The sequence below is a fragment of the Podarcis erhardii genome, assembly GCF_964252035.2.
Source record: "Podarcis erhardii genome assembly, chromosome: 3".
In the NCBI taxonomy this organism is placed as follows: Eukaryota; Metazoa; Chordata; class Lepidosauria; order Squamata; family Lacertidae; genus Podarcis; species Podarcis erhardii.
Genome location: NC_138507.1, coordinates 35,231,260 through 35,257,525, shown reverse-complemented (window position 1 = coordinate 35,257,525; position 26,266 = coordinate 35,231,260). Strand labels below are relative to the sequence as shown.

At 42.2% G+C, this 26,266-nt stretch overlaps 1 protein-coding gene across 2 annotated transcripts in view; it reads left to right on the top strand.

The window, feature by feature from the left end:
• EYS (eyes shut homolog) overlaps positions 1-26,266 on the top strand; it is a 499,923-nt gene that overhangs the window by 105,311 nt on the left and 368,346 nt on the right. For both annotated transcript variants that reach the window (XM_081856657.1, XM_081856658.1), the window contains 4 exons: positions 3,553-3,812; positions 11,188-11,284; positions 11,620-11,727; positions 12,601-12,746. In XM_081856657.1, coding sequence (XP_081712783.1) covers positions 3,553-3,812; positions 11,188-11,284; positions 11,620-11,727; positions 12,601-12,746 — 611 coding nt within the window. The remainder of the gene's footprint in view (positions 1-3,552; positions 3,813-11,187; positions 11,285-11,619; positions 11,728-12,600; positions 12,747-26,266) is intronic.

The window sequence follows — 26,266 nt, the reverse complement described above, 5'->3', positions numbered from 1 at the left end:
TTAGGAATAGGGAGGCATGCAAAATGAAGTCACATGGGGATTCTGTTAGGAAGGAGATCAGGGCTGAAGGCATGCAACTAGCCTAACTAGCCCCTGCTCATTTTCTTTCAGTCCCCAAATGATGCTGTGTATGCGGCTGGTTTATTCATTTGTTAGAGCAGGTCCAGTGTTCTGTTTTGTATCCACGTTTTCAAGTTGTGCATTCAGATTGCAGCTGAAGATATGATTCTTCATTATGTTACAGCTAGAAAAAGCAGTGGAGTGTTTCTTGTTGGCGCCCAGGGCAGGTGTGCTGGGGGGGGGGCACCACCAGAGCGACCCCCACTCACTGGAGCCAGAAGGAGATCAGGTAAAGGGTGCAGCCCCACCACACCATCCACTGCCGCTTATGATTTGTGTTTATTTGGGGGCATCCTACCCCCACATGTTGATGGTGGCATTTATGGAGAAATAGTCCTTGCCAACTACTTAAATTGATGAACACATTTGGACTGTTCTGCTCACATGCACAGGCACCTAGGAGTTGAAAAGCAGTAACAACAGCAGCAATAGCTTTTTAAAAACCCTGCAGGGTGCACCCTAGGTCTCAGGCCTGTCTCATGCTTCACTTTGTGGCATCGTTTGTGACGCTTCACATTGGCTGTGGGACAAAAGGGCAGCGTATAACTCCAACAGCATTGAGATAGGGAGAAGAAAAATGCTGTTTACTTCTTCCAATATGGGTGACACACATGACATTTTTAGTTGAGGGAAGCACAGAACAAAGAAAAAGGTCCTTTCCTTCCAAAAGGCATACATCAATATGTTTATTTTATTTTGGCACACCACACCAGCAACAAATGCTTCCAGATAGTTAGTGTTGATTAAAATTAAAAGAAGCCAAGTAGGGAAGTGCCATTATAAGCAGGGCCATGAGGGTTATTTGGAGAGGAAACACAGGTGCATCTCATTATCCTCATCTGCATCATTAACTGCATCTTAGGCATCTTAGAGAAGGGCAGACTTTGCAAAGCAAGTCCCCTCATTCCATGCTTAAAATGTAGATATTCTGTACTGTAACTCAGCCCTCCACACTCCTCCTTTTCTCTCCCAGTGCTCAAATGTGGAGAAACAGCAGCCTTCTAATATGTAGGAGTTTCTGATGTGTCAAGTTTCCATTCAAAATGCGCTGGAAATGTCAACGCATGTGGCGGTTTTCTAACGTGCTGTGGCTGTCATCAGGACACTTAGAGAGCAGAAGTAATAAAGGTGATCAGTACACTGCACATTTGTGTCAATTAAATTAGGGCATGCAGTCTCATCAATGTTGCCTTTCATAGATCTTAGGGAAACTTTTATAGTTCAGAAGCCAGGCTACGTATACTGTGCTCTAGACGCTCACATGCAGACGCTCACATGTGTTTGAGAGTGAAAGAGAGATTGAAGGGGCTGGGGAACATTTCAGGGCCATATCCAGTGCTGCATCTCTGCTGGCACAAGGGACTTCCATTGGTGCAATGCAGTTTCATTTTCCTCTCCTGTTCCTTATGGCCCATTGGGCACCAGCCAAATCAGCTATTGGGGGCAAACCATCTAGAGCAGACTCTGAGGGGCATGTGGGGGACAGAAGAGGAAACTGAAGTCCCATTGCGCTAGCAGAATCCTTTTGTCACAGCATTGGGTACAACCCACAGGGGACGCTAGGTCTGCTTACAGCCAGCCCATTGAAATGAATGGACGTGACTGAGGACTCAACTAGACTTCCACTTTTCCCTCTGCTTTCCCCCAGGGAAACCTAATCTTTACCGCTGAATTGGAGCAAACGTCAAACAGGCTTCCTGCAGATTGTTGTTGGATCTGATTCAGTGCTAAATAGCGGATTTTGCCAAGGAAAGTGTCAGGGCAAAAAGAAAACCGCCTGGACAAGTGTGAGTGTAGACAAGCCATAACTTAGGTTCATTCATGTCAGTGGGTAGCATTCAACGTTGCACTATGGTGAATGCTCTGTATCCACAAGCATTTCAGCTTAGCAGACAGAAGAGTCCACCTCCTTGTGCTGTCATTCTCCTGACCCCCAACAGAACCAATTGTGGGGGGCTTGGGGAGGGGAGTGTGGGGTAAAACCCCATTGTGCAAGTGGAAGTCCTTGCATAGGACTTCTGCTGACGGAGCTTGTTAGGTGAATCCCACCCAGCTGGTCAGTTCTTAGTTGGATACATCTAACAATGAGATGTATCCATCTCATTGGATACAATAGAAGGGTTTTTTTTGGGGGGGGGGCATACCATTTGGCCCCATTCCCATCACTTACTCTGGCAGTCCTGTCACCTTCCCATCTTCCAAGATTTGGGGTAAACGTCTGTACAGAAAAGCCTCTGTGTACAAACAGACTCTCCTTGTAACTGGGAACCCTGCACAATCAGGGTTCCCATTAGCCGACAGAGCCTGTGCACATTGGATTCCCCTTTACAGATGTTTGCCCCTATGCGTGGCTGGCAGAGAACAACAAGGCAGGCTTAGCTGGTGCAAGTTTTCTGCTTATTGTGTGAGTGCCTGAAAACAACTTGCATCTTCCCTGAATTAGGTTCAAGTGGAAAAATAGCTGAACTTGGTAAAATCTGTGTTCAAATCCCACCTTTCTCTCAGACCACCTTTACAATCTAATCTCAGCACCATGAGCTGTGCAAAATGTGCAAGAAATATACATTGGCTTCTTAGGTAGCTTCTCGCGGAATTGATGAAACTACAGTACACAAATACTTTCTTTCTTTCAAAATAAGAAAATCAGGAGGCTACATTTCCCAGAATTCTCTGAGATGGATTGATTGTTAATCAACTCAGAGAATTGTAGCTATGTGAGGGGAATAGGACTCTCCTAATAACTTTTAGCAAACTCTGAGCAAACTTCAGTTCCAAGGATTCTTTTAAAGTGGTATGATACTGTTGTGCAGATATGGCCTGTGATGGAACTTTCTCTCCAAGCACATTTGCCTGGCACCATCATTGCTATATTTCATCTGACATGCTAAGCCTAATGGCCTTTAATGGCAGAAAATATTCATATACCAGTACTCTTAGCTACTGCCTATTTATTTTCTTTAAGACTGTGCTGCTATAATTAATTTCTTGTTTTATTTGACTGATTATTGGTATTTTTATACTGTTCTAAATTGCATTTGCAACTGTGAGTCATTGTGGGGTCCTAAATGATGAGAAAGCAAACTATGCACATTTTACATACTTATGTATTTGTGTGGCCATTTCTGCATGTGGAAGTCAGGTAACACTGAGCATGATGATGGGGCAGCTATTTTATTTATATGTCACATTGTTCCCTTTACTTTTAAGCACTTTCTCCTTCTCTTTCTCAGATATGAATTCCTTTGTTCTATGTAGCAGGGTTTATTTTTACTTGCTGAGGAAAAAGACCCTGGGGAAACTGTAAGTCAGCACCGAAAACACAGATCAAAGCAATGGGGCAGATATAGGAGACTGTTGCAAGTGTTTATGTTTTTTGTTGTTTATAAAGATTGCTTTCACCTCTTTTCATTATCCTCTCTCTTCCCCCTTTAGTTGTTTGTGTGCAGCAGGCTGGACAGGGCAGCAATGCAGCGAAGATATAAATGAATGTGATTCTGAACCATGCCTGAATGGAGCCACCTGCCATGAGTCCACCGTCTATGGTCAATTTCTATGTGTTTGCCCTCCATTTTATATTGGAAGGACTTGCCAGTATCGCTACAACCCATGTGATGCCCCCTACAACCCATGTATCAACAACTCTACTTGTTTGGCACAAGTTAATGGGAAGCCATTGTGCATCTGTCAAAAAGGTAAATGGCATGCAAAAGGTAAACGGTTGCATGCAAGTCACACTGTGGAATGCTGTCGATTTTGTAGCCTTCTGAAGTACTGTTTTAAACAGTGTGAGCATAAAGTTTGGCGCAAGACATTTCCCAGTCCTACCAACACTCGGTGGTGTGTACATTAGGCCGCCGGTGCCAAATGAGCTACATTCTATTCTGAACCTTCATCCGGCATCCAAAATAGTCAATGATCAATCAGGATAATAGTGGGGACCGGCCAGAGGCTTCAGACTGACAAAGGGGAAGCTGCTAACCTGAGAGACAAGAACAACATGGTTTGGTTCCTGTATGCTTTCATTGCATGTGACTACATGGCTTGAGGATTCCATGGTTCCATTGCAAATGTCCCCCCCCCCCCCGGCTTTGGCAGTAATATGGAGCACAGGGATCATGGTGTGATGATTATAAAAGCCTTTTTGAATACAGTCATACCTCGGGTTACAAACACTTCAGGTTGCGGGGTTTTTTTTGGGGGGGGGGGTTACGGATGTGCCGAAACCTGGAAGTACCGGAATGGGTTACTTCCGGGTTTCAGCAGTTGTGCATGCGCAGAAGCACTAAATCGCGCTTTGTGCATGTGCAGAAGCACTGAATCACAACCAGCGCGTGCACAGAAGCAGCACTGTGGGTTGCGAACGCGCTGTGGCTTGTGAATGTGCTTCCCACATAGATCACGTTCACAACCCGAGCGTCCACTGTATAGCAGCTTGCTACCCCTAGCTCCTCTGAGGAGTCCTGATCCAGCCAGGTAGAGCATTTCAGCCATGGCAGAAGGGGAGCTGAGCATGACCTCCAGGGAAGCTGGCAGTCCAAGTGAAGACCACCAGCAAGAAAAAAGGGGGAGAGAGAGGGTGTGTCTGAGGAGAAGAGTGAGAAGGAGGCTGGTGGTGCTATTGGGTGGGTGGGTGAAACAGAACATCGCCTTAATGTGCCATGCTGGGTCAGAAAATGGAGCAGCAGCAGTTTCAAAGGGGGAGATGGAGGCAGTGTCAGCTTGGGCTTTCTTCTGTGCACGTGGACAAGTTCTTCTGTGCCATCTGCAATGAAGGCAATTGAATGCAAACCAGAAGGGAATGCTGCTACTGCTGTGAAAGCATCTCGAGACAAAAAATGGCCCTGCCTGGAAGCCAAAGCAGCTTCAGTCGCATCTTTGAAATTCTAGACTTGCTGCAAGTGGCAAAAAGAAAAGGTGTAAAGAGAAGAGCAGAACAAAGTAGGGCATGCCAAGGCACTACTGTCTGATGCTTTTCTTCAAAAAATCCCGTGAGCACAAGGAAATGAAAGGAAGGAGCCTATGAGCATGTGCAGGTAGCATAAGCCACGCTAAGGGTTACCAAGTCAGATGGCATGAATTCCAGGGAGCCTCATTTGAATGCTATGAGATGTTTGGAAAGCAGCCTTCCCCCAATGTGGCAACCTCTGTGGTTGGACTACAATTCCCATCATCCCTGATCATTGGGCATGCTGGATAGGGGTGATGGGAACTGTAGTCCAACAACATATGGTCCTGTGTAGGGCAGAACTGATGTAAAATAGATGTGATAATAGCCTTCCATACAACAGGAAAGGGGCCCTCGTAATTTGAAAATGGCAGCTATCCTTTGCTGCTGGTCATCATGGTAATACATTATTTCCAGTATCCAAGGTAGTATGCCCTTGGAACACCAGTTGATGGGAAGCACGAGCAGGAGAGTCTAGTGGGAGAGATCTCTTGTGGGCTTCCCACACACATCTCGCTGACTAACAAGATGCTGTGCCTTGGGTCCTTTTGCAATTGATTAATACTGCATTACTATAAAAGGAAGGTATCAAGATTGATTTGCAGTGCTCCTGGTGGGGAATATCCCGTTTTAACATCAGGAATAAAACTCTAGGTACTTCAAGAGGTATTTGGGGCTTTTCTCTGAGAAATGCAGTATGTGATAACGTGAGTGGTATTTTGTCTTCTGCCAATGCTTTGCAAGCAGTAACCTGCTATTTATTGTTTGCTATTGATTAGGTAAATATTTACATGCAGCGGTTCACAAGGTTGGTGTAAATTCAGTAGGCAGTTCCTGTTTACTCAACAGAAAAGGCTGCAAGGTCAAACCATCAGAAACGCCAGACTGAAAATATCCCAGAGTTTCCTCTGAGCAATATGCGACTTTGCTGGGAAATGTGAAAAAGCCACCTTGTGTAAATAAAAAAAAAAAGAAGTGTTGTTCTCCAGGGCTGTATCAGATCATTTCCATGCACTATTGATTTATAATTTGTATCCCTAGCTAGACTGATTTGCATGACCACCAGCAGCAAGCAGTTGCATTTAAATGTGCCTATTATTCTAGTACACATGCTACTAAATATCATTACCATAGCAATACATTAGCACTAAATGTATATTTGTTAGGCGCCCAATTAATATGCCAATTTACAAAACAGCTTGCTGAAAAATAAAAATCATTCTGTTTTATAACTTAAATGAGTGAACTTTCTTTCTAGCCCAATACATGAACGAGCATTTACATTATGATGCTTTTTGAAGATTTACTTTGTGCAAATACTTTGAAAGCTGCAAATTGATTGCAGTTGATGATGTTAATTTGTAATAATGTTGCTAACATTTTAAAAATGTGTTAAACGGCTTTAAGTAGCAGATAGAGACTTTTTTGAAAAGAGAGAGAAAATGCCCAGTCAGTTCTCATTTCTTTTTGCTAGATCACATTAAATTAACCTGAAACTTGGCTCTAGCTGGCTGGCCTCTTCCTAATTTCTGTATTCACCCAAGCGATCAGTAGTATTTTCCTTTAGGAATCTAAGGTTGCTTCCAGATTACCTGTTTATGAAGCGTTCATCTTGATTTGTTTGCTCAAAGTTTACAGGGAATGTTGATGACTGTTGAACATTCATTCTGATATGTTTTGAGGAGGTTATATGATGTTGCATCAAGCAGTTGTTACTGTACATTTGCCAGTGCATTTTCCTGTCACTTCCCTTATTGCAAAAAGTCTGATTTTGGAAGGAAGTGGGGTTTGTTGCCTAGGAGTGCCAAATCAACTTTAGTTGTATAATCTAAACTTGCCAGTAGGACAGTGAATCCCACCTGGAAATAGTGATAGTCTGGAAGTGCCGTAAGGGTCTTTTTTGATGTTATGTTGAACCCATACAGGTAATTCTATGATTCTGTGAACTAGGCCACAGTCAGTGGCATGGGTCATCTCACAGTTTATTTACTTGAACCCAGCATGGTGATCTTCCAGAACATGGGTCAAATCCATCCCTGGCACTCTCTATGGACCCCTCTCCTTAGACCACTGTAGAAATAACGGAGGATGGCACAGGAGTTGAATGCATGTGAGCTGTGAAGGAGCAAGCAAGCATGCTCCAAGCAAGCTGCCGGCTAGCTCTGCAGAAGCTCCTTTTATTAGCAGAAATCAACAATTGGAAACAGTAGTGAAACCACCCTGAACTTAATGTATTTCCAGCAAGGTGCATTTCCAGCATTAGTGAATACACGTGTCAGACAGGTGTTTCCCCCAAATGTTCCCTGATACTCGAAAGTCTGTATCATTTGATATGTTCCAGCCAAGTGGAACATTAAGCAAAGCTTTCTGTGCCCCCACGCTGCATCCGCAGCCCCACAGACCACACCCTGTTTCACCTCAGTGGCTCATTGCTGTCATTCCACTCCTTCCACAGTTGGCCCAGCCACCATGGTCACTTGCCCCTGACCACTTTTCCCAGAGCAAATCCAGCCCTTGCCAGGAGGGCAAGCACTCCCCAACCTTGTTCTATTTCATCCAGAAATCTGAGGAGGGACAATTGCTGTCTTTTCCAGCACTGAGAACTGGATGCTGTGGATTAAAGGAAACACTCTTAGAGAACAGTTCATTGTAAGTGTCCTCAGGGTAGCTTGGTGTGACCCAGTCTCTCTATGGTACAATGATACTGGAAAGTGGGGCTGCATTCCCTTAAGCCTTTTCATGTTTGTTTGTTTTCTTCTTTTTCTTTCTAAAAAACCCTCATTGAAGTAAATAGGAAAATAACATACCATTGAGATCTGCATCCTGATTTCTGATGCCTGTGTTCAAGTCTTCATTCTGTGGGGCCCAGAGATGGAGCAGTAAATGTAACAAGTGCCTTTGTCTAAAGAGGAATGTGTGCCATGGGTTGCTGATAAAATAGCAAGAAGTAAATCTGCCATATTTTCCAAAGTTGCGGAGAACGAAATCTATTAGATAATATATATTGCTTTTCTCTGTGTGTGTTTGTATCAGAGATTGCATGCCTCCATGATAAGAATGGCATTACTTAGTTTTATATTGTTCAGAAATAGATTTTAGAAGGCCCACTTTAGATGAAAAGAACCTGAAGGAATGTCATTTCATGCTGAAGTACTGATTTAGTACTGGAGATTATCTCCCTATGTTTGCTACTTAGTAACAATAAAGCACACTACCCTGAACTTTGAATGCTCTTTTGTCAATATGTTTTAGCTTCTCTGGCCCAGTCTCAGCTCTTTTTTTAGTTAGACCAGCATCTTCCAAGATAAATTATTAGATCTCCAGCAGCATTTTATGCTGCTGGAACTGATTCAGATAACTCTGAAAATGGCAGAGTAGCAGCAAGAATGTGATTGCATGGAATGGGTATCACAGGACTTCACTAGTTGTTAGAGCAGGGATGGGGAACCTCTGACCCTCCAGATGTTGTTGCACCCGACTACAGCGATGGTAGCTGTAGTTCAACAACATCTGGAGGCCACAAGTTCCTCCTGCCTGGTCTAGAGCTGTCTTAATGAATGAGGGATCCAACATTGATGTCAAGTTGAATTAAGTGCTGGACTGATTATTTGGCACTTTATCAAACCACTAGTGTGGCAAAAGAAATTGCAGGATCTTCTTTTAAAAATGCAAGAGCCACTGCATAAATGCAATTAATATCACAGCAAAAGGGCTCCGTGTTGTATTATTGATGAATCACATGGTCAGGTGACAGAACTCAATATCCTCAGTACATATTGTAAAAGCCATGCTTTACATTTCCTTTAAATAATCAAAGTGAGATCTAATGAAACTCTTTTAGCTTGCTCCCAAATAAGTCTGAATGACTGATTACTACTACAGCATAGCTAGATACCATGTTTCCCCCCATTAATGTCAATAATAATAATAAATAATAATTTATTATTTATACCCCACCCATCTGGCCGGGCTTCCCCAGACACTCTGGGTGTCTTCCAACAAAATATTAAAATACCATACTGCATCAAACATTAAAAGCTTCCCTAAACAGGGCTGCCTTCAGATGTCTTCTAAAAGTCTGGTAGTTGTTGTTCTCTTTGACATCTGGTGGGAGGATGTTCCACAGGGCAGGTGCTACTACCGAGAAGGCCCTCTGCCTGGTTCCCTGTAACATGGCTTCTCGCAGTGAGGGAACCGCCAGAAGGCCCTCTGCGCTGGACCTCAGTGTCCTGGTAGGACGATGGGGGTGGAGACACTCCTTCAGATATACTGGACCGAGGCCGCTTTAAAGGTCTAGAAAGAAGAACCTTGTGGTTCCTTCTCATCCCAGTTTCCTGGGGCTAGCGAAACTGGCAGTGGAAGCATTTCCCCAACCCAAGCCATGATTACGGTACTCTTTGCAGATGTTGCTGGAGTGGCATAGGATCCAGGAATTGAAAACAGATCCTCCACTTCTCCAATAATGTGTAGTAGTAGAAAAGAGAATATGTGATGGGACTTGTCACATAGCAGCACTTAAACAGAGCCGAAGTTGTAAGAAAAACATTCCTCTAGAGTGGATGCAGCAAAGCCCAACAGTGTATATAGGCTGAAGCCCTTCCCCAAGTTGCAACAAAGGAGAGAGCTTTCTGGGTGGTTGTGGAATACCCTCTCTAAAGTGGTGTGTGGTTCAAACGTTCCATTTCCCCGTACATTGTAATTTATTTGGTGCCTTAGCCTAGTGTATGTTTTATCTGTTGTCTTATATTACTGCTAGCTGTTGGCATCCATCTGTCTCAAGAGATGATGGGGTGTGCCTCTGGGAGTGAAGTCAAACTGCTGTGTTAGCAGCACCAAAGTGTCCTCAGCAAGGTGCAAGCCTGGGCTGTGTGTGTGGAGGTCTTGGGCTGCCCAGCCAACAAGACCTCCCTGTTGGCCTTGCAATATGTTTGGCACCAGCTTGGCTGCAGGAGTTGCTGGAAGTATGGCATATAAAGTGCCATCCTACCGTCTTGGGGACTTCACTTCAGATTTGTGTAGGCTTTGCTCCTTAGCCTTATGTTCTCCTGAAGATATCCTGCAAAGCGGTGGAGGTTTAAGATCAGACTTTTCCTTCTTCTACATGGACTACCTTCCCAGGTTGACAAGCCCCATTTCCCCCTCACTTCCCACTACAGCACATGCAGAAACCAGCATCTTGACTGTTGGATCCAATATTGGTCTTGTCTGCTCAATCCTCCAGAGGCTGTCTTCACATGCAAGGGAAGTCCTTAACTCACTGAGGGTTTGAGACCCATCATCTATCCTCACCTGGTATAGCTGGTCAGTCAAGGCTTTTTACTGGGGTGTGGCTGCTGCCGCATGCTGACAGCTTCTAGGAACCACAGGTGAGAGCTAAGTGCAGTGTGGGGACCAAAGGTTGACAAGCTACCCCAGAAGGAGCACAACATGTCCCCCCACCAGAGGTGCTACTCCTCCCCTAACACCCCACACAGCCAATTATTGCTAATATTATGGTTTTATTGTGTATCTTAATATTTCATGATATGTATTTATTATATATACATCTACTCTGGAATTATATTGTATGAGGGGTGGTATACCAATGTTCTGAATATATAAATGTTTTGAATAGGTAAATATAAAGCCTGAGCCTTCTGAAGATGAATGTGTCATCTATTAAAAGCTTATGGCATCCATTTCAAGCCACTGTCCCTTGTGATGTTTAAGAGGAAATGGGTTATGGAGCGGAGGAAGAGAAATTTTGTTTGGTCACTACTGAAATGATATATTAAAACTTGTCATGCAGTGGATTTGCCTTGCGTTTTGAGATAGTATAGCATCCCTCTTTTTGATGAAGCATTTCCAAGCTTTTAAACCAGGCTCAGTTCCCCAGTGGAGTTAACCAGATGCTCATTTCTTGCATTCAGTCCTATTTGTGCCTCTGTGCTCAAGCATTATTAGATGTGCCGGTATTCTTCGAGGGGAAGCATTGCCCATTAGGTTTGAAGGATAAAAAATGCTTCGAGTGTTTTCAAGTTCCATTTGGAAGGCATTCACCTGGGCCTTTGTTATCACTGATCCTGACATTCAAACTGACTAGCCGAAATCACTGATCCATACCTGTTTCATCTATCTTTCAGGATTTGAAGGTGCTTACTGTGAAATTGACAACAATGAATGCATCTCCAGCCCGTGTAAGAATCAAGGTCACTGTGTGGATGGGGTTAACGGTTACAGGTGAGGAAAAACAGCCCAAGGGAATGACGTTGCTAGATTTGACTTGGGAACGCTTTCAGACAGAGACAATGGATTGTAGCTCATGTGATTTTAGGTGATTTGTGGATAATGTTGTTGCCGCTGAATTATCCAGTGCATGACTGTGATCATTATAATCAAGCGCTCTGCCACAAGACCTTCCCAACTTGTCTATTTTCTAAAATGGTGCGCCAACCAAGGGAATATGAACAAATATTATGCTTCCCCCCCCCCCCACACACACCCATTTCATTCTCTTTCTTTATTTGGATGTTAAAGATTCTTTGTAGCTCACTAGATGTCATTCTTCTCTCCAGGTGCTTCTGCAGAGATGGCTTTTCTGGGACATTGTGTGAAGTGGAGATTAATGAGTGTGCCTCAAATCCCTGTGCAAACAGTGGAACATGCATAGATCTTATAAACAGGTTTGTGAGTGAATCAAGTTTTTTAAAAATAGAATAAAAATTGTCCTGCTTTTCAATTGACTGTTAATGTAAGAACTGCATGAACAAAAATAGGTAGGAAGCTAGATTCACCTTTCACTACATACTTAAAGTCTGGCTTTATAAAGGGTAGTAGTAGTAAGAGGTGTACAATCTCTGGTGCTAGGCAGCCCTTAAATTTCCAAAGTGCTCTGCTAGTAAGAATGGAAGGAGAATCAGGAATTGGGCAGGTCCAATCCAATAGAGCTTTTCCCACACTGGAATTTCTGAGCCGCTTGTGAATGATGCAAATTTATATTGAAAAGTATGTATATCATATGTATAATATGCATAAGAATCAAGCTCTCTGTGTTACTTATAAGATTATGCTACATACAGAATATAATTTAAATAAGTATTACTACAAAATACAAAATTAATACCAAAGTTGTAGACATCTTTTTATTTTGTTACTTTAGGACATCTAGAATCTATATTCCTATAATATGCATACAATATTATACACATAATGGTGCATATACCGGTAATACTAGTAAGAGCTGTTACAATCAGCCCAGGACAGAAAAGCACAGATACTTCATGCATTCCTTTTCAGGACCATACTCACTCTGCCTAGCAATGTGTTATCTAAATATTATAGCTCCTATGAATATTGGGTGTGGGGTGAGTGCTTTTAGAAATGAATTCTGTGGTGGTGGTGGGGAATCAAAAATGTGGAGGGGGATATCATTGTGATTATTTTGATGTGGATGTGGTACGCATGACACTTAGATATAATGGGCAGCTTGATCTAGTATAAAAGTGATATTGTTCATTGCTCTCCACTGAAGTTATTCCTCATCCGCATCATAATAGGTTCCTTTGCCACTGCCCAACTGGTTACTATGGGTCGCTCTGTGAGCTGGATGTGGATGAATGTGAAATTATTCCTTGCTTGCATGGAGGAAGCTGCTTCAACAAGCCTGGCGGCTATCAATGTGTCTGTGCTCCTGGTTTCACAGGTATAGTGCATTCGGAGAACGCTGTGGAAGCAAAGCAAAACCACACTGTAACATCTTGAGAATTGTATTAGCGTAAACAAGGTTTGCCACTACATCAAGGATGAGCAAAAGAGGTCACAAGCATACTGGAATACAAATCAATGTTTACCCTAGTGATTGTTGGATCTGCATCTTGTTAAGTACCTCTGGACCTTATTTACGTCATTTCTGATTTATTGGTTCTTTACCAATCCAGATATTTAGCTGAATTACATTAAAAGAGAGGTTACACAGAGCAGAGCAAAAATCAATATTGTGTGAATTCAGCCAAGAAAAAATAATTATTAGTATAGCTACTGAATAAGTTTTGCAAATACATATATCACAGCCTCCTTTCAGTTGTGTCAGTTTTTATCACAGTCACAGTTCAGATACCTAGTGAATCAACATAAATCCTGGCATATGTAAAATAAATAATTCAGAATCTAGCATTTCAAAACAACAACATTCCTTTACATTGGAATTGCTAATTACTGAACATTTGACTTCCTTAAAATGGACTATTGAAAATTTTGATCGGGTAGTGATCTTTAAATTTACACCCAGAATTAATGAATTATTTACTGAGATTCACAAATGCATCATAGTAATAACTTAAGTGTTCATATATAGTGGATCGTATATAATCAATGGTTTAGAAATAATTACTACAAATGCATATAAAATAGTGCAGTTAATATACAATGAAAATAGTACAAGCATAGCATCATCACAAGGAGACCAAGGTCATTCCCCTGCTTAAATGTTGCCTTTACCATTAACTCACCATGAGGCCTTCAACAAGCTACTTAGATCTTCCACCTCTTGTCTCAGTCCCAAGGGGTTCTTCCCATGTTGACCAGAGCTTTACAAACACTGTGCCTGGGCTTGACTCCAGTGAGGCTCTGACTTCAGACTCAAGTCTCTTCTCACAGGTCTGAAGTCATAATGAACGTGCTTGGAGAGAGAGCAGACCAAGGACTGCTCACTCTCAAGAGCAAAGGGGAAGTTGTCCTTTCTATACCCAGCCAGTGCAGACTATGTGCTGGTCTTCATCAGTGCCCTCTTCACTTTAATGTTCTGCATTGCATTGAGGCTGGCAAACAGCACAGGGGGAATTGTGAGGAAACTGGTTCTGAGGTAGTACATATATTTTGCATTCTAAAGGTTCAATATTTGACATTTCCAGGTAGGCCTTGGAAATACTTCCTACCAGAAACTCCTGAGAGCTGCTGCTGGACTGTGTAGACAGTGCTGAGCTAAATGGGCCAATGGTTTGGCTCAATACTGTGTAATGCAGCATCCTATGTTCACTTGTGTGGAGAATTGTTGTTGTTGTTGTTGTTGTTGTCAAGGGGAATGGAACCGGAGAGCCGAAATAGGTTAGGCAAGGCTGGTTGGGACTAGAGAAAGCAGACTGGGCCAGGTTCAGAATTTGACCACGTGGCTTCAGGTCAGGATCTAGGCCTTAGTTTTCATGCTTCCACCAGGACATAGTATTGAGGGAGTGTTCTAACTCTTTCAAATGAAAATAAACATTTCTGTTACAAGTAACAGAATTTACCATGCTGTACATCCATTGATCCACACACAGCCCACTCGTCATTGTGCAGTCTTAATCAGCACAAAGGCAATTATTATCATTATCATTACCCCATCCATCTGACAGGGTTGCTCCAGCCACTCTGGGTGGCTTCCAACATATATAAAAATATAAAAAGATGCAACACATTAAAAAATGTCCCTATATCAGATGTCAAGGAGCTAAGTAATTATACAACATTTAGATGTCATCTAAAGGTTGTATAGTTACTTAGCTCCTTGACATCTGATGGGAGGGCATTCCACAGTGCGGGTGCCACTATCAAGAAGGCCCTCTGTCTGGTTCCCTGTAACTTACTTTTTGTCATGAGGGAACTGCCAGAAGGTCCTCAGTGCTTGATCTCAGTTTCTTGGCTAAATGACAGGGGGTGGAGACGCTGCTTCAGGTATCGTACCTCCTATTGGGTTTGGTATATGGCAGTTAGTATATAAGTTAAAGAATGTGGTATTCAGCTTAGTGGGTCTATTCAGATCTGTTCTAATTGCATGTGTACTAACTATTAATCATAAGACAGAGGCATATGTGATTTCTTTGTGTTTGAATTCATTTTTGGGTCTGTTAACCATATTGTTTTGATAAGGTTTCTAGCCAGTTCCCTTTTTGATTGCCACTGTAAGTATTCGTTCCTAAACAGCAGTTGATGTTGTTATTGAGTTCTAGTTTTTATTGCTTGTAACAAATTATGTAAAGCTTGTTATACCCAGAATGCAAAATGTTCTCATTTGCCTGCCTGAAAAAAAAGAAAAGAAAAACTATTTGAAGTAAGTTATAAGCTATCAGCCTGCGAGCAGAGGTGAGTTCACAATTCCCATCATGCAGCAGGCTGACGTTTGGCGTTGGATACAATTTATCGACCGCTTGAAAATTTGAGAAACATGTATTTTTAGAAATGTACTATATAGCTATGATGATACATGACTACTTTCTGTGTTTTATTGGCTTTATGTCACCTAATTCATAGGAAACGAAAACATATTGTTTGCGAGAGTGCCAACCTTCTCCGTTTTGGATAATGAAAAAGACAATTTAAAAAGTCAATATGTCAGCAGTTTAAAGGCACTGAATTTATGGGGATATAACCAGGCAATATATTTAGCTGATTAAAAAGCAAATACATTTCCAACTGCCTTGTCCCATATACAGTGTGTGTGTGTGTGTGTGTGTGTGTGTGAAGTGTTACATGTTGCCATAAAACCATAAACAATTCAGGGCAGTTGTTTCTACCCTTGCTTTGCATGCCTGTTGACTAGCATGTCTCATTCAATGTGCAAAGCCCTGAATCTTCCTCCTCTAGGGGCAGGAGCATTGGGGCAGGGCTGATGGGGGTGGGCCTGCTCCCCTCTACGCACACTCATTTCTCATTTCCTGAAGGAGTCTCTGGATACGTTCCTTGTGGCCAGTTCTTTTGCTGCATAGAGTCATGGGGAAAAGACAGCACACCCTCTTTGAATTCTGTGGTTTTTACATATGAAGACATAATAACAATAATCTGTTCCTTAGCAGGTCTTAAAATAAGGTAAATACAACCTCGGATGAACAGCAACACATGATATATTACACTGTGTCATGAATAGAAATAAAGCCAAAATGGAAAAGCCATGTGTGAAAAACTAATTACACCCTATGATCCGATAGCTTGTAGAACCACCTTTAGCAGCAATAGCATGAAGCAATTGTTTCCTGTAGGACTTTATCCATCTCTCATGTCGTTGTACATGAATTTGGGCCCACTCTTTTTTGTAACGTTGCTTCAGTTCATTGAAATTTGCTGGCATTTGTTTATGCACAGCTCTCTTGCATAACCCAATGTTGCATGACCCAATTTTAGTCAAGCTTCAGCTGTTGGGCAGATGACCACACATTTGGCTGTAGAATACTTTGGTATACAGAGGAGTTTGTGGGTGAATCAATGACCACCAGGTTCCCAGGTCCTGTGGCTGCAAAACAAGCCCAAATCATCACCCTTCCACCACTGTACTTGACAGCTGGTTATGAGGTGCTTGTGCTGATATGCTGTGTTTGGTTTTTGCTAAACATGGCTGTGAATTATGGCCAAACATTTCCACTTTGGTCTCATCTGTCCAAAGGACACTGTTCCAGAAGTCTTGTGCTTTGTTCAGGTGCAACTTTGCAAACCAAAGCCATGCTGCCGTGTTCTTTTTAGAGAGACGAGGCTTTCTCCTGGAATCCCTTCCAAACAAACCATATTTGTTCAGTCTTTTTCTAATTGTACTGTCATGAACATTAACATTTAACATGGTAACTGAGGCCTGTAGAGCCTGAGATGTAACACTTGGGGTTTTGTTGCCGTTTCTGTGAGCATTGCACGGTCTGACCTTGGGGTGAATTTTCTGGGACGACCACTCCTGAGAAGATTGGCAACTGTCTTGAATGTTTTCCATTTTTAAATCATCTTTCTCACTGTAGAATGATGGACTTAAAATTGGTTGGAGATAGCCTTAGAACCCAATTTCATGGGCAGCAGCACTTGCTTCTCTAAAAGCATTGTTGTCTTTCCTCCTTGGCATTGTGTTAAAACACACCTGAATTCTCCAGACCAGCAAACTGCTACAACTTCAGCTTTTATAGAGGTGGGCACACTTGCTGATTATCAGTTAAGCAAAGGCATTTGATTAGCAGCCCCTGTCTGTTACTTAACCTCTTAATTTCTATGGAACAACTAAGGGTGTAGTTAGTTTTTCACATATGATTTCTCCATCTTGGCTTTATTTCTGTTAAATAAATCATGACACGGTATAATATGTCATGTGGTGTTGTTCATTTACCTAATTTTAAGGCCTGCTAAGGAACAAGTGATTACTATTATGTCCTGATATGTAAAACCACAGAATTCAAAGAGGGTGCATTTTATTTTTGTCATGACTGTACATTGCAAAAGTTGATGGTGCAAAAGTTGCAATTAGTAAAGTTGAACTTTGTTAGTAAAGATGACAACTAGACTGCCTTTCTTTAAATGTTACTATCTGTAAAAGCTTTAAAGCAAGAAAAGTGCATATCTATGCCCTTTCAGAAGGGAAAGGGCATATTGTTTACTATCCATACCCATAATTAAGACAGTCATCTATGATTGTTTAGTCAAGTGTGCTTTGGTTACCTGCCAAGACTAATCAAATACGTTGAAAGTGATTAAGACTCTAACTTAAATCCACAAACCCACATAAAGTTTTGTGATGGAGATTAATCCTACAGTGCATAGTCACAGTGGGGAGTCATTCTTGATGTGAAAAAGTTTCTTCCTGGTGCACGTAGGTATCCAAAGTATAATCCTTATCTGCATTTTTCCATATTTCTGGAGCTCAAAAGAGACACAGTGTCTTTAAGTGTGCATTGCAGAGCTTATTTCCCTTATCAGCTCATCATAATGATTTCACAGTGGTTATATGCTAATGGTTTTCTCCAGCTTATTGTGGGCTGTTATATTCCAGGACAGGAAAACTATTTGACAAAGGTGGGAAGTGACAACAAGAATGAGAAGAAGTTTCAGAGAAAAGTCAGATTTAGAGTAATGAGTCAAAGGTGGAAGTACAATTTAGACAAAGTCATTTCCTTCATTGCTGGATATCAGGGCACATGTGGGTCTAGCTCTTTTAAATGAGGATGTGTTCCATGAAAGACCACTTAACAGTCTCAGTAACCAAGCTCAGTAACCAACCAAGAACATAGCATTAGAAGAGCTTTACTGGGGCTGAGCAACATCTGTCTAACAGTCCAGCCTACCTCCAGGGTTGGCCAACCAGATGCATCTGGGTCACCTTCAAGTAGGACAGGGATGGGGAACCTGTAGCCTTCCAGCTGCTGATGGACTACAGCTCCCACCATTCCAGACTATGAGCCATGCTAGCTGGGGCTGATGGGAGTTGAAGTACAACAGGATGACAGGCTTCCCATAGCAGAAGTAGAACAGAAAGGCAACAGGACTCCCCTGTTCTTCGTCCCCAGCACCTAGTATACTATTCTAGAGCACAAACTGGACATAAAGACTGTGCTCTTGCAATGTGGTTCTGCATATGCAAGTGGATTTCTTCTTGTCGGCCACAGAGAAGACAATACTGTTGCATTCTAATGCTATTATTCCGTCTATTGTGCCTATACTGTATCCATGTGGCTCAGGATGGTTTTCAGGGAGTATAACAAAATACGACTGAAAAGCAAAAGTCATGCCAGGAACAGGGGATAAACTGTTTTTAAGTGGTGTTTTAGTATAAGCAAAATGTTAATGATATACCCAAAGACTGTTTTGTTAATTGAAGTTGCTGTTTCTTAGGGTTATATCTCAGCTTGTTTTTTTGTCTTTCTCAAGGAAAGTTACTTTTTCTTACTGGCTCGTTATCAGTCTATATACTAATTGATATAAATTCATATTCAGTGTGGTAAGGTAGAATAAGTTGCTTTTGTGCTGTCTGGCAAATACAGGGGGATGAATGTCATGTTAATAATATGCTGTTCTATTCCATTCAAAAACGTAGGACCAAATTTATTCAGAAACTGATACACACAAGATTTTATTATGTATTTGTACTGCACTGGATTTGTTCATTATTGATGCAGTTTTAACACTCAGGGAAGTGAACACAGGAACTTGGCGGAATTGCTTCTGAGCCTACACTGGACATCAAGAATTGGGCTGCTGTAATGCAATCAGGCAAAGGAGGCCACACACCTGATCACTAGTATTGTAATATCATGTTTCACAGGACACTGAGGACTTCTGACAACCTAGGAATAATGTAAACCTTAAGAGAGCATGCATTGTTTCTTTGGAATGCTGCTGTTTTAGGAGGATATTATCAAGAATAGATGAACAGTTTTAGCAGGGCATGTATTGCTGAAGTGACATTGGGTACCTATGGACCACTTCGCCAATTGGCCTATGTAATGTTCTGCTACTGTCCAAAGAAATAGACCCTGAGGTCTGTTCCAGGAAAGTGTTATTGCAGAATGATGAAATTCCTTTTAGATATTAATCATACCTGCAGTGTAATATCTTTCATTCCATAGATCACAGTAATTTCTATTCCCTGTCATGGATCAAACCTGATTCTATTTTGTCTTTGTCACTGAACAAGAGATTGAATTGCAGTCTTTATTTTCCATTTCTTCTGTCCATAAACCACCCTCTTGGCTTATTACTCCATCATGATCTCTGAATTTTTAGAAACCTTGCATGACTGTCTCCAGAATTTGACTCGACTGTCGCAGGAGCTGTCTCTAAATCAACTCACTGGAAGGTGTTAAACTGCAGTGGCATCACAAATAATGCCTTGGTGTGCTTGGATGTACTTCTAGTAATGGCACTAAATTTGCCTTCATTTGCCACCTGTGGGGCCCTGAAGCCTCCAAACTAGCTCAAAAAAAGGCTTTTCAGTTGCATTTATCTGGGTCCTGACATATATCTGTTTTCATACGTTGACAAAATGGAGATGGGGTTGCTGAAATTCACTTCAGCAAATCAATGTCAACCATATTTTGGACATTTAGTATAACCTATATAAATCCCTTTATTTAAAATGGGTCACTATTCTGTAACTTACGTTCTTAAAATACAGTAATTATTGCCAGTCAGCCTTGAACACATCCAGTCTGGGTACTGCTATTTCCAAATGAAATTTATTTGCCATTTCTAGTTTTCCCCTGTGAATGTTGCTCCTAGACTACTCACTCACCCTCATGTCACTGTGCTAATCATTCACAACATCTTCTGCTTTAGGCCCACCTGCTTTCCTTTCAGTCAACTGGAGCTAAATCTCTTCCCCAACCCGATTTAGCACACAAAAGACGACAACGAGGCTTTTATTATGGCAGTTGCATCTCACTCCTGGCTGTACGTGAGGGTTCCGGTTACGCTATGGAAAGCACGCAGACATAAGACTAGTCATTGTGAAAAGGATAACACCGTCAAATCTCAGTGCCTGATATCTATAAGCAGAAATGTGCCGCTCTTCTGAATTTCTAATTGTGAGGCTTGCTTCTTGGGGCTTGACAAGGTTATTTTTGACACTCTGGTGATTCACCATTTCCAGCAGACTGAGTAACCACCACTAGAAGTGTGGGCCTGGTTATACATTGTGACTAACAAGAAAGGCATGAATTCATGTAACACCAAATTAGACATGAAATACTGTAATGCTGACAACCTGTAACCTTTACAGAGTGCCAGCTGTCATGCCGTTTAGAGCATGGCTTGTTCAGAAGGAACATCTCGCCCCTCATGTCAAATTTTATCCTCTTTCCCCCACCCCTCTTAATATTAAAGAGGGTGGGCATAACTAGCTCACAGTGTTTCTCATTATATGTGGCAATTTCACTGAGGGAAGGAATGTATGCTACAGTGCTGATACCAATGTGTGGTTATTGCTTTTAACACTTGATTGGAAGCCGCCCAAGAGTGGCTGGGTAAACTCAGCCAGATGGGTGGGGTATAAATAATAAATTATTATTGTTATCATTATAATGTGGGTTTGCAGTTTGCTGCAATCCATCCTAATGCCTAATCAGTGCCCTAGCGGGAAATGTGGACCCGCCCAAACACCCATCATGCAAGGCAACTGCATCGCTCTTATTGCAACAAATGAGCCCTTGTTTCCCTTTATTGCACTAAGCTCAGTGACAAAATGTTCTGTTGACAAATTCTTCTGGCATTTCTGAAGTTTGGTCTCCTCTATCAGTGGGCTATTGTCAGGAGTGCGTGCAGGAGCCAGGCCCTGTGACCAGTAGGGCTTCACAGGACTGGGGCTTTCCTAAGTTTGTTCTTTAGGCGCGGCCGCACAGGTGAGGCCAATTGGTAACTCACAGCACCTGGTGACAAGAGACGGGGAAGGGATGTAAGGTCAGCATTTCCCTTTGGCTCTTCGCCACCACAACACGTTTCCTGCCTTGCTGCATTTGGCTTCTTGACTCCTTGCTTCCTGATCCTCGGACCCTTGGCTTCTTGACTTCCTGGTTTTCTGACCCTCGGACCCTTGGCTTCCTGACTCCTGGCTTCCAGACTCTCGTTCCTGCTCCCACCCTGCCGTCTTACCCCCGGTCCTGATTTCCTCCGCCAGGACTTTGACCTCCTGTAAACCAGACCGTGACAGCTATATATATAGTAACCAAGTTTGGACACTCCTGATACCATATTCTTATGTTAGCTTCATTGTCACATCCTGCCATCTGCAATAATCTCTTTACTTGCAAAATGCCTGTCATAATGGCAGTGGGAGAAAGGCCCGCGATATGCCACGTAAAGCACATTGCAGTAATCCAGTCTAGATACCGAAGTGGTGCCCCATAGCTATTTTCAGGAAATGACCTTGGAAATAGGACTGGAACCACTGGAACACAATGCCCCCAACCTCCACCTCCTTGAAGATGCTCCAGAAGGATACCATGGTCAAGAGTACTAAAAGCCACTGAGAAAGCAAGGAGGATAAGCAGGGCCACACACTCCTTCTCTTTCTCCTTATAAATATAATCCACTAGGGTGACTAAGGCAGTTTTAGTGCTGTGGCCAGACCTGAAGGCAAACTGGAATGGATCCATTTAATGAGTTTCTTCTAAGCATGCCTGAAGCTGGACAGCCACCAGCTTCTTGAGCTCCATGTTCCACTAGGCTACCCTGTCCCCCCCCCCCGGTCACCCAGGCATAGGTATAACATTCGAATATACACATAAAACTCATTGCTCATTGAATAGACCCAAATGGCATGATGACACTGCGATCCAAACCCTAGCCAGCAAAATGAAAGGCTTAAGAGAGAATTTGCAGCCCTGACACTCATGCAAGGTGAGGAGGAAGGGAGGAGCAGGAAAATTTCTGACCCAGCCTAGGTCTAGTGCAGCGCCGGTTCTGGTCTCATCAAGTGGTAGCAATGGAGTCAGCTGAGGGCTTCTTGCCGACTGCCTTGAAGGGGTAGGGAGAGTCCAGGTTGATGGACTATATGGAATCGATGGAAAGGACTGGCAGAATCCGAAACCTGGGAGAGGAGTTGATGGAAGAAGATTGGAAAATTTAAAGTTTATATATAGAAATATCACAAAATTAATGAGTGATAGAAAAATGGTGGATTTAGCAGAAATGTTATAAGGAGTTAAGCATATATAAGTATTTTAGTTTTAATGTTAAAATAAGGTTAAAAAAATTGGTGAAAGGAGGGAAAGTAAAGTTACATTATATTGAGATAAAATACAGAACAAAAATTGGAAAAGATGGAAAGGATTTGCTGAAATAAGTTGGGAAGATTAGTTGTGTTTTTTGTTTTTGTTTTTGTGTTGTTTTGGGTTTTTTTCTTCTCTTATTGTGATGTGTTGTTTTGTTTTTGTTTAATATGGTGTTATTACTTTTACTTTTGTTTTTTGTAACCCTTAAAAATCTTAATAAATATTAGTTTTTTTAAAAAAATGAAGGGGTAGGGAGAGGATCACACCTGCAGGTGAAATAATGTTCTGTACTAGACTCCACAGGTGGATGCTGGGCTGGGTGGAGGAATGACTACAGCCTAGCATGAAGGGGAGTTGGCTAGCAGCCTCAGTTTTCAGATTTTGAGAGGAAATTGATTGTGCCAATTGAATTTATCATATATCCATTGTGGATTGTCTAGGGGTGCAACAGGCACATTCAGTAGTTGGAGCAGGAAGATGTTATCTTACTTCCACCCTGATATGTAGGAAGAAGTTAGAGGAGAGTATTGCCTAAACCACTAGGTGGACAAGTTCAGTAGATCTCATTACTTGGTTATAACAGTTTCTTTAAAAAATGGTTCAGCTGCTTTCTTTAGCATAGCAGTGCCTCTAAACCTCCAGAACTTCCATGTGAAAGTTGCTAAAAGAGAATCTTCCCATAGTTCTTCTGTAACATCCTATTACAAAATAGGTAAACAACACTAAGACGTATTTTTATTTTGCTGCAAAATGAGCATATTCTAGCGAATAAGTAAATTGGATGTAATTTAGTATAATGATCAGTTTTCTGAAGATCATTTCCCTGATTGCTGAGTTAATCATGTCCCTTTTCATAATCTTAGTAAATTGGGGTGGCGAGATTTTGGTGAAAACACCTGGGCATCTCTCACATAAAATGTATGTATTCCTACGGGGGGGACGGGGGACTCCTATAGCAAGAACAATGTATATTGATGATGTATGGGGGGGGGGGACGACACACTCAGCATGGTATAGCCATTACTGTCATTGTCATTGTCATCATTTATTAGAAAAGTTTTTAAAAGTGATTTGACAAGATAAAAACAGAACGAACAAAAACATTTTTAAGCCAGTTTTTTTAAAAAAATGAACATTTCAAAATACACAAAATGCTCACCCTGTGGCATTTCCAATTAGGAAATGTCTAAAAAGGGTAAAGGGACCCCTGACAGTTTAGTCCAGTTGCAGACGACTCTGGGGTTGCGGCACTCATCTCGCTTTATAGGCCGAGGGAGCCAGTGTTTGTCCACAGTTTTTCCAGGTCATGTGGCCAGCATGACTAAGGCGCTTCTGGTGCAACGGAACACTGAAACCAGAGCAGTGCACAGAAACGCCATTTACCTTCCCGCTGGAGTGGTACCTATTTATCTACTTTTTGTCTGCCACCCCCTTAAAGATGAGCGCCACAGTAGGAGGCAACTTGATTACCAAAGCCTGAGTAGACTAAAAGGTCTTAGCCTGGCACTTAAAGATTGACAATGGCACCAAGAACATCTCCCTTGAGAGAGCACTTCACAGACAAGGAGCAACCACTGAACATACCCGTTCTAGTGTGGTCAACCTCTACACCTCCCAGGGGTGGGGCACATTATATGATTCAGGTGGATTTGTTGAACACTGTTGTTGTTTTTCTGTTTTTGTTACTTAGCAAGTATGAGAACACATCTACATGCTGCTGCATCAGCAAAGGAGCACGCAGAACACGTGTGGCAGCAACAAATATTAGGAAAGCAAATGTTGAGGTAGGAGAAGAACAAAGGTGAAGGCAGGTTTCCTGCTAATGACTGAAAGCAGTCATTTTATGTGATTGCCAAAGGAATGCTGTGCTTTCATTTGTATAAGAGTTTGGATTTGATATCCCGCTTTATCACTACCCTAAGGAGTCTCAAAGCGGCTAACATTCTCCTTTCCCTTCCTCCCCCACAACAAACACTCTGTGAGGTGAGTGGGGCTGAGAGACTTCAAAGAAGTGTGACTAGTCCAAGGTCACCCAGCAGCTGCATGTGGAGGAGCGGAGACGCGAACCCGGTTCCCCAGATTACGAGACTACCGCTCTTAACCACCACACCACACTGGCTCTCCATATAACAGACCTCCAATGGAACTCCCCCTCTTCCTCTCCTGCCACCTCCTGGCCCCCTGTGCAAATAGCCTCGAAATTTATTCCAACAGGGTTAGGAAACCCTCCGGAGCAGATTTTGGGGCACGCATGGGCTAAGGGGAAGGGGAAGTCCAATCAAATAGGTGGAAATCTGCTTGTGCAATGTTGGATACACTCCTGTGTCTTTTAGTGTGTGGCTTTAACTAAAAAGATTTTTAAAAATTGGCAAACCTACTTAATGTTGCCCAGTTTTGCAATGGGCCTTTTCAACCAAAAGTGACTTTGAAATAAATACACACCCCCCCCCCCAAAAAAAAGTGCATAAAAGGCATATACTAGTGAATATAGTATTTTTAAAGCATGTATTATGGTTTTTTAGCTGTGGTAAAATGTACTGCCAAGTAAATGTGCTTAGAGTTGTGCTGTGCTTTTAAAATAATAATAATAATGCATGATTCCCCCCAACATATGGCTTATGCATATGATATCTAATAAATTAGATAAAGTTGATTAAAAACAAGCAATGAACATGCCGTATAATTGCTATAGTATAAATTGTAAGGTCAAGTTCTGGCTCCCTCAGATTAAGTAAAGGTAAAGGTAAAGGGACCCTTCACCATTAGGTCCATTCGTGGCCGACTCTGGGGTTGCGGCACTCATCTCGCTTTATTGGCCAAGGGAGCCGGCGTACAGCTTCCGGGTCATGTGCCCAGCATGACTAAGCTGCTTCTGGTGAACCAGAGCAGTGCACGGAAATGCCGTTTACCTTCCCACCAGAGCAGTACCTATTTATCTACTTGCACTTTGACATGCTTTCGAACTGCTAGGTTGGCAGGAGCAGGGACCGAGCAACAGGAGCTCACCCCGTCGCGGGGATTCAAACCGCCGACCTTCTGATTGGCAAGTCCTAGGCTCTGTGGTTTAACCCACAGCGCCACCCGCATCCCCTCTCAGATTAAGTAAGTGACATCAAATCTAAAACTCGTTGGCTGAAACTCTTAAAGAGGCCAAGTGTTTAATTCATTAGCCAATTAGTAAAGGCCAGGGAAAAGTCAAGTATTTGTACATCAAATATGTGTATTCTGCACCATAGGCAACCAACAGACATCTCAAACAACTAATCAGGAGTGTACCTTTCAGCTCCCCCTGCTGAAGTGGAGTGATTACATTTTCTGCCAAATTAGGCCTCTGATGTGTCTTCAGATGACACTAAGTATGCTTATGAACTTGTATGCCGAAGTAGTTACCAGCGCATAGGGAACCCAAATCTCTTGCTCAGTCCATTGCTTCTGCTCTGGATATTAAAGAAAAGACTACCTTTAATGCTAAAGCAGATTGCAGCAGCTGAGCATGAAGTTATATCAGTAAATTTTCATGAAAACGTAATGCACATTGTTCTGGATGCACAGCTATTAGGAGACAAAGAACAAAATGAGCATTGATTGGATGCCACCACGAAAGTCCTCTGTTTATCATCCATATACTTCCCACTGCTTAGGAAATTATTCTGAAAATGTCAATCTGTGTAGTCAAGGTTACCACCTAAAGGCTAAAGCATAATGCTATGCATGTGCAGGAAATAAAAGGAGGCTAATT